This window comes from Suricata suricatta, chromosome 17 (genome assembly GCF_006229205.1).
Source record: "Suricata suricatta isolate VVHF042 chromosome 17, meerkat_22Aug2017_6uvM2_HiC, whole genome shotgun sequence".
NCBI lineage: Eukaryota > Metazoa > Chordata > Mammalia > Carnivora > Herpestidae > Suricata > Suricata suricatta.
The window spans coordinates 15,113,478-15,131,685 of record NC_043716.1 but is presented as its reverse complement, the minus strand read 5'-3'; the positions used below and the strand labels follow the sequence as shown (position 1 = coordinate 15,131,685).

Below are 18,208 nucleotides of genomic sequence, written 5' to 3'. Positions count from 1 at the left end.
TACCACACTAATATATGTTAATAATAGGTAGAAGAGAATGGGTATATGAGAACTCTGTGCTTTCTACTGCATATTTCTGTAAACCTAAAACTTTTCTAAAAAATGTCTACTAATTTTAAAAAATGGAGGAAGTGACTTTCCAAGAACTCACTGTTAATAATTTAGCTTTTACTTTTCTCTTTTTTTCTTTCCCTAAATTAGAATTCAGGTCAGATCTCACATTTGTGGGTTCGAGCCCCGCGTCGGGCTCTGTGCTGACAGCTAGTTCAGAGCCTGGAGCCTGCTTCTGGTTCTGTGTCTCCTTCTCTCTCTGCCCCTCCCCCTCTCATGCTCTGTGTCTGTATCAAAAATAAATAAAACATTAAAAAAAAATTAAATGTGGTTTTAGTGGTTCCTCCATACAATAATTAGTGATAAAATTTGGCTTATTGTTTTCAGCTAGTTTAAATTGGTCTTCAGAGAAACAGAAACTTGCTTAATTATAGACTCTTGATGAGTGCCTATGGGCTGTTATAAAGTCCTTGTTTAAGAAGGATAATTCTCTTTGATTGTATATGTTATGCCCCAAAGGAAAGCAGTTTTAAATTCAACTTCTACTAAATTATGCCATCTTTATGGAGCCATTCTGTTGTTGAATGGGTATTCACACCACCAGGATGCTTTTAGTGAATGATGTTCATTCAGTGGAGGGCTTAGCTAAATGAGTAAGGACTTCGAGACTTTGTACAGTCTGAGAAGAAATTTAAAAATCACTGGTCTTCCTCTGTTTATGCCACTGTATAAAATGAAGGATATCATGGGGAGGGAGGACCATCTTCCTCCATAGGATAGGGTATTTGTGATTATAATTTTAGTGTTCTTTATAAGTAAAGCATCTTATTAGATTGGTCTCCTTTTCAGGGGAAGCCAGAAAACTGTTTTCTTTGACTGCAGTTCAAAGAAATAAAATTCCCATTATATGAAGATAAATTGTGAATCTCAGATATATAAAATGTCCTATCTCAATGAAAATATATTTTAAGAAAACCTATTATTGAAGACCTAGTTTTATACAAAAATTTTATATATATATATATATATATATATATATATATATATATATATGAAAAACAAAGGATGGAGGCATGAGTATTTGCCTTGTAAGATTTGTAATTTGATTTATGTAAGCAGAATGGACTTACTACATTTAAAATATGATTTAGATTGGCCAAAATGTTACTTTCAGAAAGGATATCTTTTAAGGAACTTACTCATTACATAAACCAAGGGTTATATCTGTGTGCTACAAACAACACCAAAGAATTTTCTTGCTATATCATGACATAGGAAGTTGTCCCTTAGTGGGCATTTCAACTTACTTCTTTAAGGACATTGTCTTTGAAAAGAAAATGTAATGACTTTGTTTTCCAACCAAAGTCCAATAGACTAATTTATTAGCTAGTTTGCTGAACTTGAGCTCTGACATCTATGGTTGAGAACAGATAGAAAAGAAATGCTATTTTCAAATCTTGTAGAAATCATGTAACTAATAATGACGTATATCTGGCTGATTTTCTCATGATTTGTGTGAAATGCATGGCTTTGTATTTTTACATTACTGTCTAGGCAGATTCGGTTGAGTTTAGTTAGAAATGTATTTTCCACACAGTAGTTTCTCTGTTTTTTGTTGTTTTTTTAACATTGCTTTACCACTGTATACTACTTAGGGTATGTATCATTATATTTAATTTAACTTGGAATTGGTATGTTGGTCAACACTTCAGTTTTTAAATTTTTCACTTTTTATTTTGAGTTAATTATAGATTCATGTGCAAAGTTTCACCCAGAGGTAGCATTCTGTAAAATTATAACACTATAATTACAACCAAGAGAATGATAAACTTGTCAGAGCTTATCCATTACCACCAGGTTTTCCCATTGCCCTTTTATTTTATTTTTTTATTATGTTTTAAAGGTTTGTTTTGTTTTGTTTTGTTTTTGAGAGAGAGAGAGAAAGAGAGAGAGAGAGAGAGAGAAAGCAAGCCAGGGAGGGGCAGAGTGAGAGAAAGAGAGAAGTCCAAGCAGGCTCCACACTGTCAGCACGGAGCCCAATGCTGGGCTGCCACCCAAGCACCCCACCATGTCTCCCTTTTAAAAGCTACACCTATCCCCGCCCCCCCGCCCGCGCATCTCCCTTCTCCATTAACCCTTGGCAGCAACCACTCATCTGTTCTCCATATCTGCAGTTTTGTCATTTCAAGAATGTTGTCTATACCTGGAGTCCTTCATTATATAACCTTTTAAGATTGACTTTTTTCACTCAGGATGATTATCTGGAGATTCAGGCATCTTGTTGCTTGTATCACTAGCACCTTTTTTGTTTTTGTTTTGTTTTGTTTTGTTTTGTTTTGTTTTGTTTTGTTGCTGAGTAGTATTCCATACTATGGATATACCACAATTTGTTTAGCCATTCACCCATTGAAAGATGCCTGGGTTGTTTCCAGCTTTTGGCTGTTAACACACAAAAGTTTCTGTAAACATTCACATACAAGTTTTTGTGTGAACATAAGTTTTTTCCCTCTGGGATAAATTGCCAGGAGTGCAATTGCTGGGTCATATGGTAATTGCATGTTTACTTTTTAACTAGTTTTAAAATTATTTTCTAGATGATTATACCATTCCTGCTAATGTGTGAATGATTTCATTTCTCTGTAGCCTCACCTGTATTTGGTGTTGTTACTTATTTGTACAACAGTGTGAATGTACCAAATGCCACTAAATTGTACTCTATAATGGTTAATTTTATGTTATATGATTTCACTTCAGTATTTAAAAAAATCAAGCTCTTAGATATCCCCCTCAAGTGCTGCTTAGGAAATCTAAATGAGAAAAAAAAAATCAGTTGGACATATCTGTGTGGGTCTATTCCTGGGCACTTTTCTGTTCCAGTGATCTCTGTGTCTGTCCCTCTGCCAGTATCATACAGTCTTTTTTTCCCACATAGTCTTGATTACTGTAGATATGTAATAAGTCTTAAAATTGGGCAAACTGATTTTCATTTATTCTTTTTTCAGAATCGCTTTAGTTCTAATTCTTTTGGCTTTCTTATATATTTTACAATAATCTTATCTATACCTAAATTTATAAATCAGTTTGAGGAGAATTGGCATCTTTACTTTGTTGAATCTTCCAATCCATGAATGTGGTATGTCTCTCCATTTATTTAGATCTTCTTTGATTTCTTTCATCAGTGTTTGGTAGTTGTCCTACACAAGTCCTACACAGGTTTTGTTAGATTTACATCTATGTTTTTCTTCTTTGAACAGTTATAGATGGCATTGTCTTTTTAGGTTTGGTGTCTGCGTGTTTTTTGCTAGTATATAGCACAGAGCCTGATACGAGGCTCAAACTCATGAACCGTGAGATCATGCATGACCTGAGCCAAAGTTGGACGCTTAACCAGCTGAGGCACCCTGACGCCCCTGGGAATTTTTATATAGATTATTTGGGATTTTCTGTGTAGGCAATCTTGTCATCTGCAAATAAAGATAGTTTTATTTCTTCCTTTCCAATCCGTATGACTTTTATTTCCGTTTCTTGCTTTATTGCATGCCTAGAACTTCCAGCACTATGTTGAATAAGAGTGGTGAGAATGGGGGGCCCCTGGGCGGCTCAGTCAGTTAAGTGTCCGGCGTCAGCTCAGGTCATGATCTCACGGTTCATAGATTTGAGCCCCGCATCATGCTCTGTGCTGACAGCTGGCTCAGAGCCCGGAGCCTGCTTCAGATTCTATATCTCCCTCTCTCTCTGACTCCCCTGCTCACATGGTCTCGGTCTCTTGAAAATAAATTAAAAACATTAAAGAAATTAAAAAAAAAAAAAAGAGTGGTGAGAATGGGTTTCCTTGCCTTGTCCTAGATCTTAGAGAAAAATGTTCAGTCTTTCACTGTGAAGTATAATGCCAGGTGTAAGTTTTTTTAAATAGTCTATGAAGTTGAGGAAATATTCCTCTATTCTTAATTTTTCTGAGAATTTTTCTCATGAATAGATGTTAAATTTTGTCAAATGCTTTTTAGCCTGTTCATATATGGTGAGTTACATTGATTTTTGAATAATTTTTTAAAGGTTTTATTTAAACTTCAGTTAACATACAGTGTACTATTAGTTGCAGGTGTACAATATAGGGATCCAGCACTTTCATACAACACCCAATGCTCATCACAGTGCACTCCCTAATCCCCATCACCTGTTTAACCTGTCCCTCTACCCACTTCCCTTCTGGTAATAACCATCAGTCTGTTTTCTATAATTAAGAGTCTGTTTCTTGGTTTGCCACTCTCTCTTTTTCCCCGTATTTGTTTTGTTTCTTAAATTCCACATATAAGTGAAATCATTTGGTATTTGTCTTTCTATGATTATTTCACTTAGCATAATACTCTAGCTCCATCCATGTTGTTGCAAATAGCAAGATACTTTTCTTTTTTTATGGATGAGAAATATTGCATTGTGTGTGTGTGTGTGTGTGTGTAATACATATTATATATATTATTAAAGAAACTGCCATTTCCCTATTGTACATTCTTGCTTCTTTGTCATAAATTAACTATCTATGCATGGGTTTATTTCTGGGCTTTCTTTTCTATTGACCTATGTCTGTTTTTATGGTAGTACTCTATGATTTTAACTTCTGTAACTTTGTAATATAGTTTGAAATCAGGGAGCATGTTGCTTCCAGCTTAGATTTTCTTTCTCAAGAGTGTTTTGGTTATTCAGGGTCCTTTTTTCCTTTTTGGATTATTTGTTTCATTTCTGTAAAAAATATGCCACTGGAATTTTGTAGGAATTACATTGAATCTACATATTGCTTTGGGTAGTATGGACATTTTAGTGGCATTAATTCTCCCAATCCATGAGCATGGAGTATCTTTCCATTTATTTGTGTCTTCTTCAGTGTTATTTATCAATGTCTTGTCATTTTCAATATATAAGTTACCTTCTGGGTAAATTATATTCTTAGGTATTTTATTCTTTTTTATGTAACTATAAATGGGATTGTTTTCTTAATTTCTCTGATAGTTCATTATTAGTGTATAGAAACAACAGATTTTTGAGTTATGGGTTTTATATTCTGTAATTTTACTGAATTCATTTATTCTAAAGTTTTTTGATGGAGTCTTTAGGGTTTTCTATATAGAATACAGGTAAAATTACAGAGATATATATATATATTTCTATATAGAATACTCCAATTTTGATGCCAATTTTGATACCTTTTGTTTCTTTTTCTTGTCCTATTTCTCTGGTTAGGACTTCTAAAACTGTTGAATAAAAGTGGCAAGAGTGGGCATTCTTGTTTCCGATCTGAAAGGAAAAGCTTTTAGCTTTTCATCATAGATGATATTAGTTGTGGGTTTGCCATATATATGGCATTTATTATGTTGCAGTACGTTTCCTCTGTACCTGTTTTGTTGAGAGTTTTTATCATAAATGGATGTTTACTTTTGTCAGATGCTCTTTCAGCATCTGTTGAGATGATCATGTAATTTTTATCCTTCATTTTGTTAGGGTGGTATATTCCCTTGACTGATTGTAAATGTTGAACCTCTGCATCCCTGGAATAAACCCCACTTAATCATCATGTATGATCCTATTATTATTATTATTATTATTATTATTATTATTATAAAGGTTACTTACTTACTTTGAGAGAGAGAGCGAGAGTAGGGAAAGGACAGAGAGAGAAAGAGGGAGAGAGAGAATACCAAGCAGGCTCTGTATGTGAGCGCAGAGCCCGACACAGGGCTCAGTCTCACGAACTGTGAGATCATGACCTGAGCCAAAACCAAGAGTCAGACACTTAACTGACTGAGCTACCCTTTTATGAGGCTCCCCTTTTATGATATTTTTAAAGCTCATCTTTGTGGCCTAGTTCATGCAGTAACTTAGATTTCCTATTATGAAACCTCAAGTCATTAGTTTATACAGTGAACCTAGAAATTCCTTTGGATAAAAGCAGTTGGAAGAAAATGTGCAAGTGTTGAGTTGAGAACCTGCTGGGCACCTTATGTGTATAGCATGGATGCGGATGTCTAGGAGTTTGTTTTCCTGCTTCCTGCTGTAAAGCAGCACCTTTACCAGTTTAAATACCTATAAATACCTCCCTAAAGTAGACTTGTTTCTTTCTAGAGTCTGATGCATAAGGGCAGACAGACCAAAGGTGCATTTAGTATCTTTATTTAGATTCTTGAATTGTAAATTTTGTAAGCTAAAATTTGGTTTTGTTTCCAAAACAAAAAACTGTTTCCCCAAAATGAAAGGAACTTTAAGGTGTGAATAATTATTTCTATAGGCATCAGAACTATATTTCCTTATCCTGCCTCAACAAGTTGGTTGTAATTCTTAAGTTTTGAGTACATGGTGGTGACAAGTTGGTGCTATCTAGATTAAAGAAGTTTCATTTCTTTATGCTGTCACTAAAACTGTTGTCTCTTGGGGGTCTGGGTGGCTCAGTTGGTTAAGCATCTGACTTCAGCTCAGGTCATGATCTCACAGTTCGTGGGTTTGAGTCCTGCATCAGGCTTCGTGCTGACAGCTCAGAGCCTGGAGCCTGCTTTGGATTCTGTGTCTCCCTCTCAGCCCCTGCCCCGCTTGCGTGTGCTCTCTCTCGCACTCTCTCTCTCGTTCTCACTCTCTCTCTTGCTCTCTCTCTCTCAAAAATAAAAAAAAAAAAACACTGTTCTTTATTCAGTCATCAAGTATCTCTGGTAAAGAAATAGATTTAAGCTAACAAAAGTAAGGTGAAAATTATATATATGGATAAATTAAATTTATTTCAGGGGCCAGAATATACTCCAAACGCTTTCAAAAGTCTGGGTATCCTGTTTGTATAAATGTCTGAAAAATTATTCTTTAAAATGTACAAAAATTAAATACAGGTTTTAAATGTGCTTTAATAATTCCAGAATTTTCATTTTCATTTTATTTGCAGCTCAGATCGTCTGATAGAAGAGACAATAAGGTAGGAAAAAATTTTGTTTTATTGTGTTTTTTTGCGTGTTTGCAATATAAATGAACAGATCAAGTTAACCTGGTAACTAGGGTTAAAGTTCATTTATCATCCTTAAAGATGGCAATTTCACTAGATTGTGATGTATTTTTCCTTTCCTTCCCTTATAAGAGACATTAGAAGCACAAAAATATTTGTTTCCAGAATTACTAGAATTAGGCTGATTTACCTGGGTAAATTTTTCTGATTAATTCATACTCAGTACTTTTAGCTTCTTTTTTCTTTTTATTTTCTCTCTTTTTTTTTTTTTTAAGGAAAACCATCTTAGACATGTGATTTGGTAAATGTCTTGTTTATACCATTTATGTAGATTGGGTTTCATTCGCAGTGGCTGCAGAAAATGTACTGCAGTAATATTTAGTATTATCTGTAATAACACTGAAGTAGTTTATTGCTTAAGGTAAGGGACAATTATCTGTTGGTTTGAACTGCTTAGTTCTCTAGGTTTGGTGAGTTTTTAGATACTATCTTATGACAGTAAAAAAGTAAATGAACTAGATACAATCTCTACAGTTAGAATTCAGCAATGTCTAAAGCATTTTTCAGGAAAGGTATAATGAAGTACATGGAAACAACAACAAACATATGTACTCTTACTGTAGGCCTTGGTATTGTGCTCAAATGCTTTACAGGCTTTATTTTATTTAATTTCTTCAATAACACATGAAGTAAACACTGCGTCCAAAACAAAAAGAAATTAAGGTAAGTGATTTGCTTGTGGTGACGTGACTGATGAATTGTGTTCAGGATTCATATCCTCAAACCTGAATCTCTGTAATTCTAGGACCAGAGCTCTGTCTAAGTGACTACTGTATTTATCACCTTGTAGAAAGTGTACAGGAAGTTAAAGTTTAAAAAAAAAACAGGGATTGATGATAATACCTACCTAAAATATTGTTGTGAAGATTAAAGAAAATATGAGCAAAATGCCTAATACAATGTGTGGGTGATACTAGGTGATCTGTAAGTAGTAGCTGTAAGAGGCACCTGGTGGCTCAGTCGGTTGAGCATCTGACCCTTGATTTTGGCTCAGGTCATGATCCCAATACCTTTTGATATTTCAGATTTCAGGAAAATTCAGTAGTACAAAGAATTCTCATATATACTTTACCTGAATTCCCCACATGTTAACATTTTGCCACGTTTGCTTTTTCACTTTCTTTTTTTGAACTACTTGAAAATAAATTGCAGGCTTGATGCCTTTCTACCACTAAATATTTCATTGTTTACATTTTAAATATGTATTTATATTGATATAGGCTCATGGATTCTTATTTTATTCAGTAGGTTATAATGTTTCTATCATTATTTAATAAATTATAATCTCTTATATAGTTATCATATCTGGGGATTTTGTTTAAATTGCATGCATTGGTTGTCCATCTGAGCAAAGGTTTTGCAGAATTGCCTAATTGTCAACTGAAATATTTTCCTTGAGACTCCTTCCCTTTCAACAGCATATAAAGTAAGATCACATTTGCCAAGGATTTTTTAGTTTCCCTACAATCCTTTTCCTGTTTTTTTTTCCTTTTATTCCCATCCTCTTTCTGCCTGATCTTTGGGCCAGGCTGCCTTAATTAAGCTTTTCAATTCAAAGCTGGCCTATTTAAGGGCTGGTAATAGGAGTATAAGAAATTTGGAGTACTTTTTAGGATAGGAACATTTGAGAACTGTTGAATCACTGCTACTATTATTTTGCTAGTTAAAAGGCAAAATAATATAAGGTCTTTTATTTCACTATTTCCCTTTATTTCAAAATCTGGTAGGTATCAGATTTTTACTGACTCTAAGGCTAGCTATGATTACTTATAGATAATAGAAAAATTTAAGTGTCAAATAATTATTTTTGCATATTCTATATGTAACAATTTACTTTTTCCTCTTGGAGATAAAGATTTTAAGAATATGTACACAACTGAATATAGATTCTGGCATCACTTAATGGAAAGAACTAATATTTTTAATATTTATTAATTTATTCTTCAGCTTTAATAGTATAACTGGTATTGTCTGTTGTTGAAAAAAATAAGTGAGTTTAGTTCACAGAACAGGTGAGAAAGTTCCAGTAAGCACATCAATGATTTATCATTTTAAAAGCATTGTATATTATTCGGAGCTTATCTTTTGCCTCTGAGTATTTGGCCCTTGAGATAACAACAGGCTGGATTTCACTCAGCTTGACTCCAGATGATGCAGTGAGATGGGAAAGTGTGTCTAGATATACTTTGTGTGGTACTGGCAGTCATGCATATTCAACAAGCTAATAACATAATGTATGATGATAATATCCATTCTCCAAGGAATAGGAAGTGCTTTGTGGAAATTATTTTTTAATCTTCTTTATCTACTTCTGAGTCAGAGTGTGTGGGAGATAGTGATAGTCTCAGGGTAAAACACAGGCATATATGATTCAAAGATTGCCTTCAGATGCTCAGCCTAGCTTTAAATGAAATTGTGTTACTTCATACAAGACCATAATACCTATTTTAAAGTACTTTATTAATTTATAAATAAAATTTATAAATTGTTTATATTAAAACAATCCCATTTTAAGGGCACCTGGGTGGCTCAGTTGGTTGAGCATCCGACCCTTGATTTTGGCTCAAGTTCTGATCCCAGGGTCATGGGATCAAGCCCCATACTGAGTTCTGGCACTGAGTGTGGAGCCTGCTTAAGATCCTCCCTCTCACTCCCTCTGCTCCTCTTCCTCGCTGGCGTGCATGGTCTCTCTCTCTCTCTCTCTCAAATACAGAAAAAATAAGACAGGGGCTCCTGGGTGATTCAATCAGTTAAGTATCCAACTTTGGCTCAGGTCATGATCTCGTGGTTCATCGTCTTGAGCCCCACATCAGGCTCTGTGATGGCAACTCAGAGCATGGAGCCTGCCTTGATTTCTGTCTCCCCCTTTCTCCCTGCCCCTCCTCTGCTCATGGTGTGTCCCTCTCTGTCTCTCAAAAATAAATAAACATTTGAAAAAATTTTGTTAATAAATAAAGTAAAATATAGAAAATATAAAACAGGCACCTGGGTGGCTCAGTCAGTTAAGCATCCAACTCTTGATTTCAGCTCAGGCTCATGGTTCATGAGATTGAGCCCATGCCAGCTTATGCTGACAGCACGGGATCTGCTTAGGATTCTCTCCCCTCCTCTCTCTTTGCCCCTTACCCCCCCAAAATAAATAAACATTAAATAACTTTTAAGGCCTCATTTTAAACGTATCATATTCTATCACAGACATACACTTAAATTGAAAAATTATGAATAAGAATGAATGATGCAGGGGCACCTGGATGACTCAATTAGTTAAGCATCTGACTTGGGCTCAGGTCATGATCTCACAGTTCGTGGGCTCAAGCCCCATACAGGGCTCTGCACTGACAGCCCATGCCTGCTTGGGATTCTCTCCCTCTCCCTCTCTCTGCCCCTCCCTGACTAGTGCTTTCTTTCTCTCTCAAAATAAATAAACTTTAAAAAAAATTAATGATGCAAAGGACATTGTTAGTTTGAACTCTTGTGTTCTTTTTGTTTTGTGGACCTAAAATTCAATGTAAAGTTAACTGTCTGCTTCTTTCTGTTTTAATCTTGACTGGTTGTTTTCTAGACCTGCTGCACTGCATTGGTCCTGAATGCCCTATCCCCATTACCTGAAAATGACCTCCATTTTTTTTTAATTTATTTATTTATGAGACAGAGAGATAGAGAGAATCCCAAGCAGGCTCCACACTGTCAGCACAGAGCTTGACTTGGGGCTCTAATTCACCAACCATGAGATCATGACCTGAGCCAAAATCAAGAGTCAAACGCTTAACTGACTGAGCCACAAAGGCACCCCAGTGACCTCCTTTATTGGATCACCTGTTTCTTGCATTTGGTGTCTTCCATCTTCTTAGTTTATTTCCTCATTATGCTGTACCACATTCTTTCCTCGTTTCTGAGAAAGAACAGGAGGTACAATTTTTGGACTTTTCACATCTATTCTTGATTGATCATTTAGCTAAGCTAGAAATAATTTTGAAATTATTGATGACATTGTGTCCAGTATTGTTTTTTAAGTCCAGTGCCAGTTAAGATTTCTGTTCCTTTGTATATGATGAGCTTTTTTCCTCTGGAAGTTTTTAGGATCAATCCTTTTTACTTATGCTTTTGGTGTTTTTTAACCTCCCCAGAGTGACCTTAGCATGCATCTTTTCCAGTTCATTGTACTGACCATTGGATATGTTCCTACAGTGTGGAAACTCCTTTTCAGTTTTGAGAAATTTTCTTAAACTGTCATTTTGCCACCTTTTTTTTTTTCTGGGTTTTTTGTTTGTTTGTTTGTTTTAATTTTAAAAGGTAATATGTTGGGCCTTCTGTTCCTTTTTTTACCCTTTCTCCGTTTCCCATTTATCTTTTTTTCTACTTTCTGAGGGGTTTACTCAGTTTGCCGTTTCAACACTTCTATTGTACTTTAATTTCCATTCTTTTTTTAAATTTACACCTGCTCTTTTCTCAGGGATGGGTACACTCCTACACACACGTACACCTACACATATAAGTTTCATGGATGTGATACCTTCTTTCTGTCTCTGAAGATGTTAAATATAAGTTGCTTTTAGCGTTTCTTGAACTTCTGTTATTGTCTCTATTTCCTCAAACTCACTTTTCTGTTTTCTGGTTTTTATTTGGATCTCTGCCCTTCATGTTAGAGACTCTTCTCAAACTTGTGGTGATTCTTGATTCTTTGTTCGTATTTAAGGGTGAGGCTCCAAAAAACCCAGTAATTGGAAGCTAATTCTCTGTACATAGGTGGTGGGTCTCACCAAGTAATAGGCCTGTCAGTAGAGGATCAGAAAGGTTCCTGGCTCTTTTGTGGGAACTTCAGAATGTCAGGATCTGTAAGGTCTCTTTTTCTAGGTTAGATCTTCTATTGAACTGGAGACAGTCACCTGACTCCATTGTTTAGGAAGGTAATTAAGGGGTCTGGCAATCCCTTGTGCAGATTTCCGTTTTTTAGCCCTATTCTATAGTTTTTCCTTTAGAGATACCTGATCGCTTCAAATCTCGATCTTTTCTAGGATCTGGGAAAAACTTTTATATATCATGCTTAACTCCTAGCGATACTCAGGAAAATAACTGCAGCAGATTTGGTGCTGATAATGTTATTCATGTTTCTGAATCACTGGGGGAATTCTTAATCACTTTGTTAGGTATGTTTATTTTAGAAAAGTACAGTGTTCTTATTTTAGCAATTTAAATCATTCTAAAATGTATAAAAAAGTTCATCTGGTAGTGTCTCTCCATTCCTGTCCCCTAAGTGACTTGTATTAATTGGCAGCAGTTGTGTATCTTTCTAATACATTCTCATTGTCATACAAACATATACAATGATGTTTTATTGCTTAAAATAAAAAAAGAATCATACTTTAATATTCTGTGGCTTGCTTTAATTATTCAGTATATCATAAATATCTCTGTAGTTTAATAGAAATCATGCCAACTTATTCTTTTTAATAATCAAATATTTCATAGTTTGGTTATTCATAATCTGCTAAACCATCCCATTGTTGTTTCCATTGGGGCAGTGTTTTTGTTTGTTTGTCTCTTACTATTCCAAACAGTGTTCTAATATATATCCTTTCATCTGTCTCCCCACACACTTTTGTTTCTTCTTTGCCTTCTCAAATCTTGAAGCCTCAGTTTTGATTTGTCATTTGCTTAGAGTATTCCTGGCACTTTCCTCTAACAGGATACCTGGTCTTGCCTATTCAAAAGTGTGTTCAGTCAGCATCCAGATAGGTCAGGCTATTAGACCCGTAAGCATTGCCATACAACGTGGTAGTGGACGGCCTAGCAGTTTTTTCATCTTCACACCAGCTGGTGGGCTGTCAGCTCCTGGCTCATAGGTTCCTCTGGTTGTGTGTACCTCCCTTTCCCAGCTACAGTTCAGTGCATCACTGCAGCTCCTGTACACCCACATCCATACCTTCCATTGTCTGGGTTCCTCAGGATGCACTGAAACCTAGGACTTTGCTGCAGGCCTGAAGAGAAATCTTGTCTTCCCTGCCATCAATTCCTTGGGTCTTCCTTGCTTGAGAGAGTATAACCTACCTGGCTTTCTTCCTTGGAGATTTCAAAAGAACATGGGATCTCAGGTGGACCCCTCCCCATCATATCTGCCTTTGACGGGGTTAGGAATTCGTACTCTGATTATCATCTTCCCAGGATCTCTTCATATGTGTTGCTGTTCTTCAATGTTTGACATATTTTCAGAATTATTCAAGAACATTCTATTTCCTATTGTTCTTTATATTATCAGTATCTGTAGCACTCCCCTCTGTGTTATATATAAAAATGGATACCAACCCGTCCTCTAGAATTCTAATGTCCAGGGAGATGAGACTGTTGAAGTTAATCCTGGCATTGATAGCAAAAAGATATTAAGTGAGATTCTTTTAAACAAGACCAGAATAGTCACATGAGAGAGACTATGGTATAATCTTTATAAGAGAAGGGAATATTCCCCCATCTCTCTCAGTCACTTGAATGTGTAACCTTTGGTTACCTGGCTTGGAAACCCAGCATAATACTGCACGTGTCTCCTGAAATCTGCCTAGTTGGTTCTCAAGTAGAATTCTGGATCATAAACTTTTCATAAATTAAGGGTTGGTTATATGGGAATATTTTGTGATATGTTAACAGTTTTGGTTCTATTTTTTCCTACTTCTCTCTCAACAGTTTTCCTGATTAAGGATATTTTAGTAGCTGGCCCCTTTCAAAACCATTTTAAGAAGCTTTTGTAATAGGGATTTGTCTGTTATTTCATTTGTTACTTTGAGAAAAATCACGGGAAATGGCCTACTGTCCAAAAAGACATCAGAAGATAGCAGTGGGGATAGAGTGGATATTCAGGAAAAGACAGTGGGAGAGTGACCAAGGAAATGATTATTTTTTCCTGCCTTTGCTTTTCAAGATGCTGTTGCTTATCTTCATTTTCTCTTCACTTTTAAGATATGATGGGTCCATGCAGGATAATTTTAAATGCCAATGTAATTAACATCTCTTTTCCCCCTTCAGCATTGCTATGGCAACAAAAGAAAATATGACTTCACAAAGAGGAATGTTGAAGTCAATTCAGAGCAAAATGAATACTTTGGCCAGTATCCTTTTTGAATGTTTGAAATCTCCAGGTTTCTGAGGCGAGGGTGGGGGGTCTATGTGTGCTTGTTTGGTTTGGGTTTGGTGTTGGTCAGGTTGCCATCAGCCGTTGAGGCCATCAGCAGTTACATATGAATATGCCTGGCATTCCTGCTCTATAAAAGTTGGTACTGTTTGGTACCATTTGTAAAAGATTCTACACCAGAAGTCTGATGTTAGTAGATTTAGAAAAAAAAATTATAAACGTGAATTTTCACATTATTTTACATTATAAAAATTCTTGCGGTACCTGGGTGGCTCCATTGGTTAAGCGCCTGACTCTTGATTTATTTTGTCTCAGGTCATGATCTCACTGTTGTGAGATCAAACCCGTCATCAGACTTCACACTGACAATGTGGAGCCTGCTTAGGATTTTCTCTCTCCCTCCCTCTCTGCCCCTCTCCCACTCACACTCCTCTCTCTCTCCCCACCCCCCAAATAAATAAAGATATTTTTAAAGGTTTTTTTTTAATGTTTTAGTATTTATTTTTGATAGAAACAGAGCATGAATGGGGGTGGGGGCAGAGAGAGAGGGAGACAGAATCTAAAGCAGGCTCACGTGACCTGAGCTGAAGTCAGAGGTTCAACCGACTGAGCCACCCAGGTGACCTAATAAACATTTTTTTTTTAAAGCTATTAAGTCTATGTTAGACCTCCACAGTATATATTATTCTTACCTCAACATCATAAATTATAAGCTTTTTCTGACTCCTTTTTTCATTTTGGAGAATAAGTCAATGGCAGATGCTTAGAAGGAGACAGCCATTCATGTGGATGAGCTCTAACTGCTGTTAGAGTATTTTCATTGTGACTCATTATGCAAAAGCTGAATATTAGAATAGATTCTCTGCTTGTTTATTGTGACCTTTACCTTTTTCATTCTTGAGGTACCTGATTGAATTAGGATTGCTAATAATAACACGATACCCAGTGGGGAAACTGGTAAGCTTGCTACTCTGAAACATTTTGTTTACTTTCTGAGAAGTCAAGACTTAGAGTAAAGTTTCCTTCCCCAATTGCTAAGAGGGAAGGCCCTAAAAAGTTGAGTATCTTCTGGTGCTAGATAAAATTTTTTAATGTTTGTTTATTTGTTTATATATTTATTTATTTTGAGAGAGAAAGCATGAGCAGGGAAGGAGCAGAGAGAGAGAGGGAGAGAGAATCCCAAACAGACTCCATGCTTTCAGTGCAGAGTCCAACACAGGGCTCGAACTCATGAGCAGTGAGATCATGACCTGAGCCAAAACCAAGAAAGAGTCAGACGCTTAACTGACTGAGCCACCCAGGCATCCAGGTCCTAGATAACTTAAGGTCACTTAGTTTGATACTTATTTGCCTAAGGAATATCCTGAAGTGTATTTTGTATTTTCCAATTTTTTGTGAATTTTCCTGTTTTGTCACCCTTAGTATAAAACAACATATCCACAATCATTTATATTTTATGTAGGGCTGTACAGATTACAGAATACTATTATATACATTGTATCATCTTGCCATTACCACAAATTATAATAATTCCAGAAGAATGTGTGTTCAAAAAAATCAAATAAAATGCGTATGTTAGTCAGTACTCCATAGAGAGATAGTAACAGAAACCTCATTTAGACTGACTTAAGGGGGAAAAGAAGGAAATTAATTTGTTCACATTTATCTAAAATTCAGAGGAAGAAGACTTTAACTTAAGCTCAGATTTTATTGTCTTTTCCTCTTTCTTTTCCCCCTACCTACTCCATCTCTTATCTTTGCTTTCCTGTGATTGGCCTCATTCCCAGAGAAGTTTTCTGCACATCGTGATAGAGATGGCTAGAAGAGTCGCCTTCTGCTAGTTAAAAATCCCCATGGAAAGGGGGAGTCTATTCTAACAGCTGTAATAAAACTCCTCTAAGAGGATTGGGGTTGCCCTAGCTTGAGTCACTAAAAGGGAATATTCTTCCTGGCCAATCCTGAGCTTGTAAATATACCTGATGGCCCAGGACACGGTCAGCCTACACTATTATATGGACTGAACTAGATTATGATAGGAGAGAGAGGGGCTTCCCTGAAGGTGATATGCCCATTATAGACAGAATTCCCTAATCCCAAAAGTACTCTAAGGGGATTGTTGATTCTTCTGCCAAGCAAGAAAAGATTAAGCATTTGCTCTATATGAGATTTGTACCTTGTAAAGGTTTTTGCCTATTATTTCATGCTTCCTGTTCTTCAATATTTAAAAAAATTATTTCTGCAAATTTTTTTCATTAATTCAAAAAGCACATTAATGCCTACAATGTGTAAAGCTCTGTTCTGGATAGACAGGGAAATTCAAGATTAGAAGAAAACATGGTCCTAATCATATAATATGCAGAATTTATAAGTACACAAATAAATATAGTTCGTGCTGGGTGGTTTAATTACAGGAAAATGCAGTAAGGATTCACAGAGTGGGGGTATTGTTCTAGCTCTCCAGTATTGTGGGTGGTTTTTGTTGGTGGTCTTCTTGACTTTGGTAGGTATACCTGTATTAACAAAGAGGATGCACCTACAGATATATTGTAAGAAACGCAAAACAGGGGCAACTGGGTTGCTCAGTCAGTCCGACTCTTGGTTTTGGCTCAGGTCATGATCTTGTGGTTCATGAGTTCGAGCCCCATATCGGGCTCCACACTGCTGGTGCAAAGCCTAGTAGGCATTCTCTCTTTGCCCCTTCTCCTCTCTCCGTCCCTCTTCCTCCCTCCCTCCCTTTCTCTCTCTCAAATAAATAAACTTTAAAAAAAAGAAATACAGAACAATTTAGGATATACAGGCCTGTGCTTTGGTCTACAATATACAAACGAGTATGAAGATATTTTGAAATACTAAGTAAAATGTAGTTGTGACTGCTTTTCTAAACCTCTAAAACTAGAAATTATGTTTCCCAAGTACGACAACTAGAACAGTATAGCCCACTTTCCTACCATATTCTGCCTCCTGCTGCAAAGTAAACTAAAAATTTTTAATAATTCACCAGGGACTGATATATTCAGACCCTAGAGTTGGTTCCCACCGCCTATTGCCTGATTCCAAGAGGATTATCACCCTGTGAGGGGAGGATCAGGAACTTCAGAACTCCTTTGGCCAAGCTTCCCACTTTCCTGAGAGAAGGGGTTTAAGAAGAGAGGGGGGTCGAGGGAGGGTGGGAGGGAAGGAGAGAGACAAGAAAAGAGGGAGAGAGAGAGAGAGAAAGGGAGAACAGAATAGGATGGTGATGGCAGTGGTAGTTGGTTGTATTACCCTCCCTGCCCTGGAGAGTTCCTGTGTTCCTAAGCACCCTGCCTCCCACCCTGACCCCAAGCAGGGTAGCAATTCCTCAGTTGGTTTGGGACCTTGAGCAGTAGGACATTCCTAGTTTGGGTATGTGTTTTTTAAAGACTCTGTCAGTGTAATTTTCTTCCCCTGTATTTCTTCTCATTATTTATTGTTTCTGGACTCCACTGATCTCTATTTTTGTGACTCCTGTGACTTTTCACTAAAGAGGCTTCTTCAAATATGACCTTAATAAAGATTTCCCAAAGATCGTTTTCCTGCTGTGAACAGCCTGATCCAGCGAATCAATCTTAGGAAACGGCGAGACTCCCTCATCCTTGGCAGTGTTATCGGTGTCTGTACCATCCTCTTGCTGCTGTATGCTTTCCACTGATGGACTGTGTCCAGGGACTCTTGACAACCACCACTTTCACACCCTGAATCAGAATAAGGAAAAGTAGGAAGGAGAGGTTGATTGTCCTGATGATTAGCCTGACCAACGGGATTAATTCAAGACTGATAGTGATGGACTCTGTGACACAGGTTGAGCTGAAGCCACAGATCTTCTGTGCTATCTTTTCTAACACACATTTCCTTCTGTTTTTAGTTTAAAAAAGAAAGGTTTTCAGTTGCTTTTGTCTTCCCAGGAGGTAAGTAAACCAATCAGAAACAGAGTTTCTGTGCTTCGGTAATAGTGTTGAAGGCTGATAACAAGCCACCCAAAGCTG

General features: G+C 36.6%; 1 protein-coding gene across 5 annotated transcripts in view; it reads left to right on the top strand.

Moving 5' to 3' along the window:
- The window catches only part of GOSR1 (golgi SNAP receptor complex member 1), a 73,894-nt gene that overhangs the window by 25,096 nt on the left and 30,590 nt on the right, over positions 1-18,208 (top strand). For 2 of the 5 annotated variants that reach the window (XM_029927462.1, XM_029927461.1), the window contains exons 7-9: positions 6,968-6,997; positions 14,099-14,181; positions 17,750-18,202. In XM_029927462.1, coding sequence (XP_029783322.1) covers positions 6,968-6,997; positions 14,099-14,181; positions 17,750-17,874 — 238 coding nt within the window. In that variant the 3' untranslated portion in view covers positions 17,875-18,202. Of the gene's footprint in view, positions 1-6,967; positions 6,998-14,098; positions 14,182-17,738; positions 18,203-18,208 lie in introns of those variants that run through there. The other 3 variants (XR_003904423.1, XM_029927463.1, XM_029927464.1) reach the window with 3 other exon arrangements.